Source organism: Amblyomma americanum, chromosome 9, assembly GCF_052857255.1.
Source record: "Amblyomma americanum isolate KBUSLIRL-KWMA chromosome 9, ASM5285725v1, whole genome shotgun sequence".
NCBI classification, from domain to species: Eukaryota; Metazoa; Arthropoda; class Arachnida; order Ixodida; family Ixodidae; genus Amblyomma; species Amblyomma americanum.
The window spans coordinates 138263115-138278163 of record NC_135505.1 but is presented as its reverse complement, the minus strand read 5'-3'; the positions used below and the strand labels follow the sequence as shown (position 1 = coordinate 138278163).

General features: G+C 44.9%; 1 protein-coding gene across 1 annotated transcript; it reads right to left on the bottom strand.

Annotated features, from left to right (window-relative positions):
- Window positions 1-1471: 1471 nt before the first annotated feature.
- On the bottom strand, window positions 1472-13585 carry LOC144104575 (zinc finger protein 131-like). Its single transcript, XM_077637674.1, has 3 exons — window positions 7324-13585; window positions 6107-6272; window positions 1472-3275 (listed from the first exon to the last, which is right to left on the bottom strand). Exons 1-3 carry the CDS (start codon window positions 7526-7528, stop codon window positions 2786-2788), a joined length of 861 nt encoding a protein of 286 aa, XP_077493800.1. The 5' UTR covers window positions 7529-13585; the 3' UTR covers window positions 1472-2785.
- Window positions 13586-15049: the final 1464 nt, after the last annotated feature.

Here is a 15049-nt window from a genome sequence, read left to right as displayed (position 1 = left end):
CCTTTCCACAGTGAACACATGTGCGAGGCTTCACTGTCGTCCAAATGCCGTTTGCAGTGATGCGTTAAATAAAATGAACTGGTGAAGCTCTTGCCGCACACGATACACTCGTACGGCTTCTCTCCCGTGTGGGCTGCCATGTGCCAGGCAAGATGTGCATGATGCGTAAAGTCCTTCTTTTGCAACTTGCACATGAAGGGCCGCTTGCCATTGTTTGTCCTCTCATGTTTGACAACAAATTCTGAGTGGGCAGGAATGGGAAGATAGAGGATGCCACTTAATAGGTGCCAGAGGCAATGAAAGTGCACAAGCCAAAATCTAAAATCACGAAAACACAGCTCCACTCGCCACATGCGGCAATGATGTCCAGTATGTATAGTGATCAAGTACGTGCGTGTGGAACATACGGACATGGTGGCTAAGAATCAAAGAGAACTTTAGTTATGTAGGCATGCAGTGATCAATAATAATAATAATAATAACTGGTTTTTGGGAAAAGGAAATGGCGCAGTATCTGTCTCATATCCTTGGACACCTGAACCGCGCCCCCGCCGTAAGGGAAGGGATAAAGGAGGGAGTGAAAGAAGAAAGGAAGAGGTGGCGTAGTGGAGGGCTCCCAAATAATTTGGACCACCTGGGGATCTTTGACCTGCACTGACATCTCACAGCACAGGGGCGCCTTAGAGTTAGAAAGCACTCTCCCCCTGTGCAGTTCCATGCTAGCACATCCTTCACAGGTCTAGTTGAATAAACAAACTCTAGCAGCAACCAAGGGTTGAAAAAAAGAAAGCTCCAAAATGCTGGGACTCTGCTTCTTTCAACCCTCAATTGGTGCTAGTCTTTCTTTCTATACTGCATAACCGAACCCAATATTCAGGCGAAATCACTCATGAAGTGCTGCACCCCTCCTTTTTGTACCACAATATTTTTTTTTTCCAAGCTCAGTTTCAGCAGAGAAATTCTGAAAAAGCTGTGTTGCATGGAGTGTATATACCTATATGGACTAGCAAGACTAAACATGCACTCAAACCTTGGCTCACATATGGTTGCTGGAGTATCACAGGCCCCTCGGCCTCATGGGGTGCTCAGGCTGTTAATGTGTCTCCAAGAGGGCTTGTGTGAAGAAATGCCGGTCACATGCCTCGCAGAGGAAGGACAAATTTGAGATAGACGAGAAGTATAATTTTACGGTGCTGCCTATAGGTCTCCCAGAGACGTCACTTGCATCACAAGTTTTTGAATCAAATCAAACAGGGCTTCCCATAACACATTCATAGAATCTGGAGGAGTACGTTATTCAAACTTAAAGACACTCTCAGTGTGCTGTACGCATGCACACTAGTTACCATCCAGGATTAGTTTTGCACAAAGGTCCTAATCATCACAATCATGGCTGGGCTCGTTATTATGAAGACCTGTCAATGCATCAAGCTCAGTGCATAATAATGGAATAACATGTGCACTCCAGCAGTGAAAGAGGGGTCGATTTATTTGAAGCAGTACCAGCCAGCATCACGTAACAGATGCGAACATGCTCACTGTTGCAGCAAAATTAGCTCCCGCTCCTCTCTCGACCAATACGAAGACCAGCAACCAGGCCCAACAGTTAAAGCTGCAGCACCTCGAGTGGAATCAGGAGCTGATGGTATGGACTTACCATACTACTGAGCACAACCATTTTCCTCCTAGTTCCTTGAGCACACATTCGACATCGCCCCAACTAATAGCTCACTCTCATCGCGGCACAGCCCAGGCTGCTTTCCTAGGTGCTGTCACCCACTTCAATGTGAACAGATGACCTCCTTTACAGCAAGCTTTGGAAAGAGGCCACAAGACAGCAATAAAGGGAAAGTACACCGCAAACAGCAACCAATGCTCCGGTATCTTGGAGCTGTGAGCCGAGAGTTCAAGCATACACAAATACATATGTTTGTGCAGTCTCAAGAAACAGATGTGAAGCTCTCTCTAGCACAAACCGCTCTGTCGTCATGGTGACTGTTGTCTGTAATACATATGCAATTTCATGCTTCCAGTACAAGCATATAAATTTACTCCCTTTCCTTAAACAATGCACGAACATTATTGTCACAAACTGAATTTGAGGCTGAAAAGTTTAGTTAGTAGTGGCTTTATACTGCTTACTTCAAAACGGTGTCATGCTGTGGAGGTACTTCCCATAACCTTCAAATTGCACAGCACAGCAAATTTTCTCTTCAGTGTTCTGCCTTAAAGGTCAAAATCGTCTTGAGCATTGCTCCAAAATACATTGACACAGGTGCATCTACAACAGCAATCCAAAGGAGTTTTTAACTTGCACAGGCAGGCTATGAAACCCTGGTAAGCTGGCAATGCATCTCTGATCAATAAGGAGGAGGTTTTTGTCTTTTTTGTTTTATTTAATCACTTAATTCACATCAACACATGTTTGCAGATGCACTAGCAAGCTTCTACAGAGACAATTTTTCTGAGTGAATAGCTTCCAATTAACCTCTTTATTAAGAGACATGCCATGTTTATCTGCGTGTACGTTGGCCCAATGATACTTCCCGATACTTGTGCACTTTGTCGTGCATCTTGAGCATTTCGGCTTTCGAATGCACTTTTGCTGAAAGAAACTGGCTTCCACTTCATTTTTCTTTCTTTCGTATCGACCCTGCAAATGACACCCCAACCTTCACTCCCCTCCAACTCAAGTGTGGGTGCCCTCTCCCACTCCTCTGTCACTCACTGATGTCCTGAAGGCAGTCTTCCTTCGGGAAATCGTGTAGCACGGGCACATGCTTACTCATAAGGGCGACTTTGGTTCCACCTTAACCACAGCTGCGGTTAGCGCAGAGGGTGCTGGAGGTTGAGCACTTCGCTCTGGCGTCACCTGAGGTGGCTGTTTCCCCGAAATCTCTTCCCTCACTGCAACCAAGGTTTGGGGCTTCACACCGGTGCGACGCTTCACACTGTTGCGGCGCTTCACATTAGAGCGGTGCCCCTTATTAGGACACTTGATCATGTGTGCCTCAAGGTCACTCCGATGAGTGAAACCCCTCATGCAGGAGGGACACTTGAACTGGCACAAGTGCACAGCTCGGCGATGATAAAAGAGCGTAGCAGAGCTGGGAAAGCACTGTGCGCAGTCGGCGCACTGCTGCTGGCCCTTTGCCCCGTGAACCTTTTGCAGGTGGTGCTTGAGACCGAACAGCCGCTGGTAGGACTTCTTGCAGAACTGGCACACAAAGGGCCGCTCCCCGGTATGCATCCTCTCGTGCATGACGACGTGGGACCTGAATGGGTGTGGACAAACGAGGGAGGAAAACGGGCACACTTTTGGCGTTGCAGCACTGATGGCAACGCAGAGGGTAAATAAGTTGATGAGGCATTCACATATTGCACCACGAGCTGGAGCATCAGCTGTACATGTAAGGGGATGTGCAAGAATGTGATCAGAATGTGTTTGGATGTTTCATCACATAGCCCATTGACGTGCCCCACTCATCACATAATTGGTCAGATGATGCCAATGTGCCATATAAACTATTGTCACATGACCAGCTAACTTCACACAGCAAAGTTACGTGATCAATGGGCAATATGATCTCACTAGATGTGATGAGGTCATTCAATTTCAGGCAATGGCCACGTAATCTCAGGGGGGGGGGGGGGGGGGGGGGGGGGGGGGGCAGCATTCGGGCCATAACGGCTGACACTGTAAGGCAAAGCTGCCAGCTACATCGGACTGCCTACAGTGGATGCGAAGGATGGGCATAAACCGAGTACCGAATGCATGAAACAAAAGGTTGCAGTGGTGAATTATAGTGGACGAATGAAATTCTAAGGACCTCCTGTGACCACTAACCACTGAGCAAGATGCAGCATCTACAAGGGCAGCATCGCATCGACATGTACAGTATGTGTCGCATTTACGGGCAAAACGATAAGTGGTTAAACCAGCTCGTAACATGAAGAGAGCAGGTTTTACCGCAAAGCAGGAGCACAGATTCAGGGTCCCCCTTTTGAGCTCCTACTTTTCTCGAGTTAACAGCCGGTTTTTAACCATTTCTCATGTTCTCTCCAAGTATAATACAAAGTGGACATCACAGGCTCGGCCATTCACCAAAATGCCACCCTAACTGTGGCCGCTTTAGAGTGCAGTCTTCATACTGTAGTGTGCTATAGCGTATAGTTCATACTATAGTTTGCCGTCTCTGAAGTTATCAGTGTCACTCCTTCCCAACAGCATTCAAATTAAGTGGAGCTTTCGATGCCACTTCTGTCCTTCAAGTAAAGGGCTGAAAGCGTCAAGTTTTTATGGAGCACCATTTTATCTCGTAGTAACCGTCCTTTTTCCCTTTTGTGCTGCTAAACTCTTATCCCGTCCTCCCCTTACACAGAATAATCAGTGTAGTAGGCATTACCAAAAAATAAAAAGTAACTAAATACGTTACTCGTTACGCAAAAAAAAAGGAATGCATTACCGTCCTTTGTTAGGTACAAAAAAAGGTCAAGCATAACGAGTAACGAAAAAAAAGTACCACACCGAAAAAAAGTACCACGTTACTTTGCCGTTACTCCATGGCCATAAATTTTAATTGGTGCGTATTCGCTGCAAAAACTCACGATAACAATTTTATGAACCTCATATTTCACATAAAACTTCCAGCCCAAACAATGATTTTAGCCGAAATCCTGATTTAACGAGCACACTTTGCACAATTGTGCAGGAGCTCAGCAATGTTATGGCGGCCTAAAGTCGCCTGTAGAGTTATGTGTGCAACGTGAGAGCCTCTAAACAGTCCACTGCTCTACCAACTGAGCTATCGACGGAACGCCTGTAGAGTTATATGTGATCGCTTCTAACTCTGTGGCACATGGTGAAGCCATTTCCGGAATGTGACATTAAACACAAATTGACAGTTCATTATCAATTCTAAGTTCACAAAGGAAGCATAGCTGAACTCTCAACAAATTTAGAGCAATTCTGAAAAATGCGAGGTTCCAAAATTCTCGGCGTGCTTGCACTCTTTAGAGAGTTGTGCGTGCGAGTGGTTTGGGAAGGGGTGGTAGGTGAAGGCAAGTGTGTGAATGCGTGTTCGTGCACGTGTTTCGTGGTTTATGGGCGTTCTGTCTTTTTATTTTAGTTGGGCGCATCGTCAAGGGCAGGTGTCTTCTGGCATGCATGTGAGCCGCAAAGAGGGTCGAGAGCGCCTGCATACTTTTTTTATTTGAAACGTCACTTTAGGTGCTCTGCGCTTTTTTTTTCTAAATAACGGGGTGGAGGGGGGGACAATTGGAATAAAAAGTAACTAGTAACGTGACACCTCACGTTACTGAAAATGTTAACGTAAGTATGTTACCCGTTACAGTTCCGAAATGATAACGAAAACGTTACCAAGTTACCGAAAAAAGTAACGCGTTACCGGTAACGCCGTTACTTGTAATGGCCGATTCACACGACGGTCCATTCGCCCGCAGCCCGCGCATCACGTGTTCATGCGCCACTAAAAACTGGCCTGCGATCCGATGACGTCACGCGGATGCGACGGACCAAAAGAGCAGACGACGCGCTGGGTTTACCACTGTTGCCAGATTATTTTAAAGCTTTCGGCAGCGCTGCTCAAACTGGTTTTTCCCCCCGACCCATGACTGCGATTGAATGGTGCAGGTGTGGCCCTTTGACCAATTCCTCAATGGCCTGGGTCGTCTTGCTAGCCGAGTCGATCAATTTGTCATGGTAGCGAACGCAGTGCAGCCTGTGAAAACAGCGCGCCAGCTCAACGCCACTCAGCAAAATGCGGCAGCCGAAATACTGGCAAGAGCGGTGGTTGCCAGAGCTAGCGCGCGCATCTTTGCGGGCCGCCGCTAATTCCCGCGAGGTGAGAGGCACTTGAACTTCCTTGGTTGTCCAGTCCGCGGGCCGACAGCACGCCTCTCGATTTGGTGACACATGAACACGTGATGCACGGGCCGCGGGCGAACGGACCGTCGTGTGAATAGGCCATAACGCGTTACCACCAACACTGAGAATTATCAAAATTCCCAAAAGACACATGACGTTCTAGGCATTCCTTTGTATCACCTATCCGAAAACATACCGAACAGCCATGCTCTTGCTTACCTGTCATCGCTGGAGTACGGGCAGTACGTGCAGCAGAACTTGCCTGGAGGTTTCTGGGGATGCCTGAGCTGTCGGTGCTTGTCCAAGTGCTCTTGCGTAAGGAACAGCTCACCACAAGGCTCACATGTGAAGACCGAGCTCAGGACGAGCATGCTGCCTCCAGCTTCTGAGGGCAAACAGAGCGGGGGCCAAAGGGCTTATGAGGGACGAACGATTAGCAGAACTTTCAGCCACACACTGCACTCTTAATTCATCAATAATCAAAAGCACAAGATTACATGCAAAGCGCATCAGTTTTCAACACTGCCATTGTCATCACATTGCACACTGTGTTGTTGCGCATATAAGAACTCCCACCACGTTCCCATTCCGATCAGAACTGCAGACAGGCCAGACGCTCTTGCAAACAGCTACTGTATCAATAGACTAAAGGCATGATTCTGGTTAAAGTCACAAACAGTGCAATATTGCTGGTTAAAGTCACAAACAGTGCAATATTGCTCGTCCTTTAACATTAGCCAAATAGAACCACAGAGCCATAAATAACTTGAACCCCTTCGCATCTTGATACTCATCAAAAAAGAGCTCGCTTTTGACTCTGGTAAAGTGACACTTGAAGTATTCCCAAGTGCCAATTAGACCACAAAGAACATCATAATTGACCCTAACCCCCTACCTAACCCTAACTGCTTAAGGAGTACCTGAGATCAGAAGTAAGCATTGCAGAGAAAACTTCCGGGACTTAAGGACATCAGTTGGCTAATGAACAGGCATGTCCACAATGCACACTACACATTTTGTGTGGTTTTTAAAAAATAGTAAACTGTCTCCAGACACCTTCTCCCTGCTTTTAACGAGGAAAATATTGGCTTCAAGTGCGAGAACATGTTGCCACAGAAAGCGTTTGAGTTGCGATATGTGCACTTTAGTGCTTACAGACAACTGTGAATTTTTCCTCTATGTATATTACCTTCAATGATGCCCAATTGTCTCACTGCCATTAAAACTGAACACAGACCAAGAATAATTTAATTACAGAATGCTTGTTCTTCACAAATAATACCATACGAGCAGAGATAACGTGATATTCATCACTACACACGGCGACAGCTTTTCCTCGCAGAGAAGGGAAGGCTACAGGGGCAGACAATTCATAACCGTGTCATTTTATCAAATAGTTCGGCCGCATGGTGCACTGCTTTCTCCGTGGTACTTACTCTCTGTTGCCGGTGCAGCTGGTGCAATCTGTGGAAGCTTCTTGCAAGTAGATGTGCCTAGAAAATTCATTGTAATCAACAAAGCTGTTTTTGTTTTGACTTTCAAGCTGGCAGTTGTGTTAGAAATAAGTATGCCTTGAATAGCGAACACTGACAATATACTATGCTTTAAGAGAAAACAAATAACTGCAAGCGGGGGATACATTCTGCTTCACAGGAAGAGAAGGCATGTTTCGGCTCTGTAGCCTCCACTCCACTGCCAGAAAAAGTTGTCATGGAGTACAGCAACAGCAAAGCAGTACTTTTCCTGAAATTTCCTCACTTCACTTCTAGCTTTGCACATTACAAAGTAAGGTTACATAAACAAGGACAAAATTAGAGTACTCAAAAGGGTACTTCTTCTGACAGTCGAAAAACAGTTAATTTCTAATCTCTTCCAAACAAAAGGAACTGCATACCAGAAAGGAAATAGCAACCACTGTTCACAATAAACATATGATGCTTGATTGCACATGAATACATACTATAGCAGTTACAGGACTGTATCGTGACATACGTAAGCTTACATTTTTTACGATGTTACAAGTGGTGAGAGGGAAAAAAAAACGCTTACAGGCCACAATCATGCAAGACAAAATATCAGTTCTGCAAAATTCAATATGCAATCACTATAGGAAAAAGTCATAGCTATATTTTATACTAAGCTGTAGGGCACCAACACGAAATATATCGTGACGCCTGCAACATTCTGTCCGATCAAGGAGTTACGAGCGCACAGGGCATTAGAGATAGTTCCACTTCACACCGGAGAAATGGCCGAAGAGACACAGGCAACATTATTTTCACTCCTACGCCTTCACTTTTTTGTCTAAAAAAAAGCACATTATACAATTCGTTCATCACCCAATGACGTCTCATAATATGCTTGACTACATCATCATGCACAAAGAAGTCCCTTATACAAACATAAGCATACTGCTCACACAAATAGCTGGCGAATAAATGGTAATTAATTATGCTTCACAGCCTAGCTCCACAGTAATGTAAACGGCGAACATGATCTCCTAAACAAAGTTTGACAGTTCACAAACACTCACTCTACTCTCACACACAAATAAAACCAACAATCCCAACACTGTGACATGAGATCGCATTTTAGGCAGTAGCAGAAAGGTAACGGTGACAATATGTCTAAGATAAACGTTATACTCCCTGCACACAATTTTTTTTTTTTACAATTGAGCCCACTCAGTTGTCCGAGACCGATGAACAAAGCATTCACATTTGCTTGAAACCTTTTTGACAGTATGTAGCTAGAACTGTGGACCACAAAAGCTAAAACTGAAATGCTTAACCAAATCTAGCACAGATATAAAACAACCAGCCAAAAGCACTGCTCTTCTTTAATGAGAGCATAGGCACTGCGTATCAGGGTCCAAACATGTATGCAGCTCCAATGCGCTTAGCAGTCGCAATTACAAGATGCTCCCCAGAAGTAAAACAACCAACTGCTGCATAAGCATTTGCACAGAGAAAGAGCTGCAACAAGTTACAACTGATGCAACACTGAAAGTCTAGCAAAAACTTGGCCTGGGACAGCTTCAGTTGTAGTTACGGTCCTCAGAACCTGGCTCTTGCCACCTGCAAATATGAAAGTGTATGCAAGTGGAGTAACTTATGAACACTGTTTCAATCACAATGTGAACTATGCACAAGTTGTAGATGGTTTAAGAAAACCTGCGGCCACACTAGTCATATAAACATTGCTGCAAAACATGTTAGCAAAAATAAATGTGACCGACACATAGACTACAAGTCACAATTACAAGATGCTCCCCAGAAGTAAAACAACCAACTGCTGCATAAGCATTTGCACAGAGAAACAGCTGAAACAAGTTACAACTGATGAAACACTGAAAGTCTAGCAAAAACTTGGCCTGGGACAGCTTCTGTTGTAGTTACGGTCCTCAGAACCTGGCTCTTGCCACCTTCAAATATGAAAGTGTATGCAAGTGAAGTAACTTATGAACAATGTATCAATCAGATTGTGAACTATGCACAAATTATAGATGGTTTAAGAAAACATGCGGCCACACTAGTTGGTATAACGATTGCTGCAAAACATGTCAGTGCAAATAAATGTGACCGACACATAGACAACAAAGGCTGGCCGGGCTGCCTTCAGTTTCATCGCACACAAGTGGCCAAATCCTGCGCTTCGCAGAAGACTGGCCACGACAGGCATTGTTGCTGATGCGCAATTCTGTTCTGTCAGCGTTGCAGTACCCAAACATCCGTTTTCATCTCTGGGCTTGCCTCACAACTTTTTTCAATGGTGATTTTCACCCAAACTCATCACAAGTCTTACCTAAGAAGTAAGGAACATTCAAGGGAAATGGCAAATGAATTATGTACTGTTAATTATTGGTGAAAAGAAAAAAGAATGAGAAAAACTTTATTTTTGAACAAGGAGATTCCAACTGCTGTCTTGTGCGTTCAAAAATGCAACGCTACTCCATTGCACCACTGATCCAACAGGAATGAGTGCATTTAATTCACAAAATTCTCATAAGCTCTCAAAGAATTTCTCATGTTTGCCACTAGGCGGTGCTGCCTAACTCCAATCCAATTTATCCAAGGCACTAGGGTGAAGGGAAAGTAGATTTTAAGCGGGTAGAAGTAATCAAGCGAAGGTTATCTGATTGGTGGCTAAAATCAAGACGAGTAAAATTTCACAAGTCATGGCTAGGTGGCTTGAACCGCCGCCCAATTTAAAGGGTTCAGCCTTATCCATCCATCCATCCATCCTGTAGCATTGTACTATGGACAGAACGAAATCATGCATAGCAGGCAACTTGCACAAGCAGTCATGGGTTCCGAGAACTGCTGCTGAAATCATCACTTGCACAAGGCTGATGCGGTCTAGGCTGATGTTAGTCTACCTAACTGCAGTACAACTACACTTAGCTAGACAAGGAACACACAGTACAAGCTATACCGTCTAAAAAACATTACCTAGTGCAACAAAGTTTTTAAGGGGACACTGTTACTTTTTCATTTAATTCTCGGTGATGAAATATGAAACATGAAGCCATTCCCAGTTTTAGGTGCCTTTTCATAAATAGATGGAAATGCACATTTTGTTCTATACACGACCGGCCATATTAGTTGTATATTGAAGTTTATTTTCATGTGGTTTACTACAACTGAGTGAGGATTACATACTTTGTAATCAAATGAATATGCTCCCCCCACCCCGAGCATAAACTCTCGTGCTTTACAAGAATGCTACAAAAGAAATGGTGGTTGCTTTGTCAGTTTTGCAAAGAATGTAGCGTGAAGGTACAATCTGAATGTCACTGCACACAGTGGCAGAAAAACCGTTAACACTGACAATGCCCAGAAATTGGGAAGCAAGCAAGCATGTACTATCGTGAGCAGTATGAGCGGGAACTCAGGAGCGCGTGCCCGGCGATAGCCTCGAACCTTACATGTAGCGATAGTGGCGGCCGCTATCGGAAACAAAGTGGAAAGGGGGTTACGTTATTCCTTTTTTTCAGAAACTGGCAACTTAGCACAACCCTTTCCACAATGTTGCGAAAAAAGCGGCCGCCGTGCATCGCCAACGAGGAGGGTTCGAGGCTATCTGCCACGCGCTTCTGTGTTCCTGCTCATATTGCCCATGATTGTACACATCTTATGCATGGCAGTTAGCTCTGCTGAAGATAATACTGCGGTCAGTTTCTAAATGTTCAACAGTGCATAGCGTGCAACACTTTCAGCATTATTGATCACTGCAGAGCAAAGATTCAGCATCACAGGACATAGTTTCTGCAATTAAGGATTTCTTTGTTTACTGGTATGGTTGAAAGTGACAGCCTATTCTCCTCAAATTCCAGACATAATTTTGTCACCTTATCATAGGCTTGAGAGGCTGTGAAGGGCTTACACACGATGCTTTAACTTTTGAGCAAGACAACTTGAGAGTTTCTGTGGCCGAGCCTGTAGAGGCTGTTCACTGCAGCATCACACTAAAATTTCGCTAACTAAAAACAAGTCATGAAATCCACACTACCAGATCAAAGCGTTTTTGTGTTCTACAAGCTACAAGAAGTACTCAAGGGCAAACTTGCCTGTGGGGCATGCGACAGAATGGGTTTTCAAGCAAAGCATATAGAGCTTTAGTTTCAATTTTCCAAAGTTCCACGTTTCCAACGTTTAAGGTTACAGAAAAAAAATTGTCTGCGCTATATATTAACCTATGTACTCAGTATCTTGGTGAGGCTTACTTTACTATAGTAGCCTCAACATGCAGCACTCATGACATTTTGGGTCTGCTTCTAATTCCAATGACGATTTGCTTTTCATGGCACGGAGTATCTTTGGCCAACTCAAGGTGGGGTCGGAGACCCATTTTCAAAGCAATTCATCCCCAAGAAGCCGACCAAGAGGCCAGAGGAAAGCTTATACCCACTGGGAACCGGTGGGCACCCAGCAGCACTGGGGATCGAACCCCGCACCTGCCGCTCAAACGACTAGGCGGTCACCACTGCAATTCTACTTGCACACTGGGACACCTGACAGGAATGCGTTGTCTCTAAACCTATGCTGCTTCTCCATCTATATCCAGCAAAGAGTGTAAGCCTCTTATGCCATGCATGCGAAATATGCTGACAATATTGCTTTACAAACCTAAATTCAAGCATTCCCGTCAATCTCCTTTGCGAAATTTCTTTTTTCCACAGCCGGACTACATAGAACTCAAGCCTGTCTAAGCGAATAAGTTACTTTTAAAGATATCGAACATGCAAATATCACCAAATAGAGAGCTTCGATAAAAGAAATAGCGCAAACACCAAGTGCCTGTGGCAGCTCTTTATAAGACTTTACGGTGAGAAGTTGGTTGCTAACGAGCAAAAACAGCAAGGACAGCCAATGTTATTTGATTGTTATATGAAAAAAAGCTGCAAAGAGGTGTCCACCAAAATGAGTGCCCAGACACCTACTGCATCATGGAGGGGACGTAGAGCGGCGCTAAAGTTTAGCCACTTGAAATCTATGAGGTGCGTATCCCATGCATTCTATGAGTGACTTGGACTTCCTTTCTGATCACAGATACGATAGTTGTTAACGGCACCTTTTGATGCACAAGCTAAAAAAACTGGCAAGGTTAGTTTCCTAGCATAGAAGAATGAAATTGATATGAGGCAGTGCACAATGCTAATTTCAGGTGGGACAATGCTGTAAATTTGAAGACAGCTTTGAGGGCATATTATTAGAAGGCAGCGTAGTAGTCAGTTAGTAGACATGGGTGGATTTGGATCTTAATTTACTTTGCTTGCAAAAAGACCGCTTTACAACACTTCTAACTGGCACCCTGTTCTTCAAGTCTCAGCATTTTGAGCTGAAAATAAGTTCAATGCAGCTTCATTTTCAAACCTATCGAGCAGCACTTTGGATAGTCTCTGAACTACCTTGAGCAAATAATTAGAACAAAAATGCCAGAATGCAAAGGACTGAACATCAGGCCGTACAAAAAGTGACATTTTTCACTAGGCGTCGCCAAGGGAATCGTTGCCATGCCCTTGGCAGGTTCGCGGCAGTGACCATCTTCCTGCGCCGACGCGAATCGCCTAACATCATCGAAACGACACGACAGCTACACTATTCGTATCGAGGGCCAAAGAGCCCTCATAAAACAGGTCCATCTGACAGCTCAAGCCAGTAGCGCCGTGGAATGAGGACCCCACCCACAAGCCTCAAGAATCGTTCCTCTGATTTTATTAAACTTTACCTACCTCTGTTTAAATACTTTCCAAGGACATGACTCGTATACGCAGAAAAATTTTACTGCTTTTGCAACCCATCGCAATCGAACGCGTGTTGTCTAACCTTTCCGAACCGACGTGTTCTAGAGTGCTCGTGTACTGTTGAAAAAACTGCCCTCCTAAATGCCTTCGGCAATGCCTTGCTGAAATGCCTCCACACTGCCTTCGCATTCCTACCTTCTAATGCCTACGCATTCGCGCCAGACTTCATAAAAAATGACGAAGCAGCCACCACCGTAGAGCACAAAAAGGTGCTCCGTAGCAAAAGAAGAAATGAAACACTTGCACAAGCACTGTAACGAAACACCAGAAAAAGACCGCGAATTAGGAGTCAAAACCTAATTTCCTTATCCACAAGAAAAGTGACAAGGTGCCACCAAGTCGACAGCTACAACAGAATAGCAGAATTGAATTTGACAGCTTACATACGCTATGGATTGCTTTGGCTTGGCTTTGAATACCTTTGAATAATATCTTTGAATGTTGGCGTAGCGCTCTTCTGGCGGCCACAAATCTTTGCATTTGTGAGGCCTTTATGCTCTCGCATATGCAGGGTTTGATTCCCCCACCCCAACGCCGAAAGCTGTACTGGCACCTGTTTTTTTTTTGGATAAAGACAATTAAGAATGCATGGCGCAAACACTACACCCATCTGTGCTCTGCGACCGCACCGACGCTGCGACAGTATGGCCCTGCTACGAGAACGACACGCATTTCTGTCGCACAGCGGCATAAATCGCACTGCGCTGCGGCAACAATCGCATCATGTGAAACGGCCCTGCGATAACTGAGGCCAGCAGCACGCCTTGCTCTTGCAGGTTACCTGCTGCAGTGCCTGTCGCGTCTGTTTCCATTGGTTTGTGTGTCGTATTTATTTCCGCTAAAATGCTTTACGGCCTGACTGCTCTTGACCAACCAGCCCAGCGACAACTTGTGTTGAACTTGCTATCGCAGTTCGTACCTGTAGCGACTAGTGCCCGCACTAAAGATCGGAAGCGGCCGTCGAGCCGTACCCGCCACGGTGACCGCGCTTCGATGAACGCGAAATGCAGACGATCCGTATGTGCTGTGCAGTGTCAGTGCGCATCTTGATGTGCATGAAAGCAGCTCTTTCTTTCTCTCTCTTTTATTCCCCTTCCTCACGGGGCTGTGTTTGAGGTGTCCACCGAAAGTGAGACAGTTGCTGCGCCTTTCCTTTTCTCAAAACTGATTTATTATCGAAACGGATGACCGCGGCGGCCGCGTTTCGATGGAGGCGAAACGCAAAATGCGCCCTGCGCTGTGCGATGTCAGTGTCAGTGCACAAGATCCCCAGGTGGTCGAAATTATTCCGGATCCCTCCACTACAGCACTTCTTTCAATCTCTCTTATCCCTTCTCTTACGGCGGCGCGGTTTAGGTGTCCACAGAGACCTGAGACAGATACTGCACCATTTCCTTTCCCCAAAAACCAATTTTCATTTATTAATATTGCAAGCCTGCTTATGCTACAGCACCTGGAGCTTGCTAGAACTTTTTCTCACTTGAAGGATGTTTATGTTAGGATACAAATTAAAAAAAAAACAGGCCAGTAATTGACACCGGGTCTGTGGCGTCCTGTATCACTCCGTTTGCCACTTGCGACAGTCATGATATCAGCTTTTTAATGTCTGACTGTATTACACAAGCCAAGTATCAAAATTCTAGAGCTTATAATTTTTTTCTTGTAGTAGCTTTTTATTTAGTTAGAAGCTTCCACAACTGTCAACACACTACTTTTTAGTCTTGAAGGCATAATGTTTGGGGGGGGGGGTCCTGAATGTGGGCGGAGCTTCACTGAAGACCTAAGTTGTATCTGACTATAGCCCTTTAGTGCCCATTCTCTTTTTGGAAAGCGATCTTCTTCGCTAGTCATTTGTA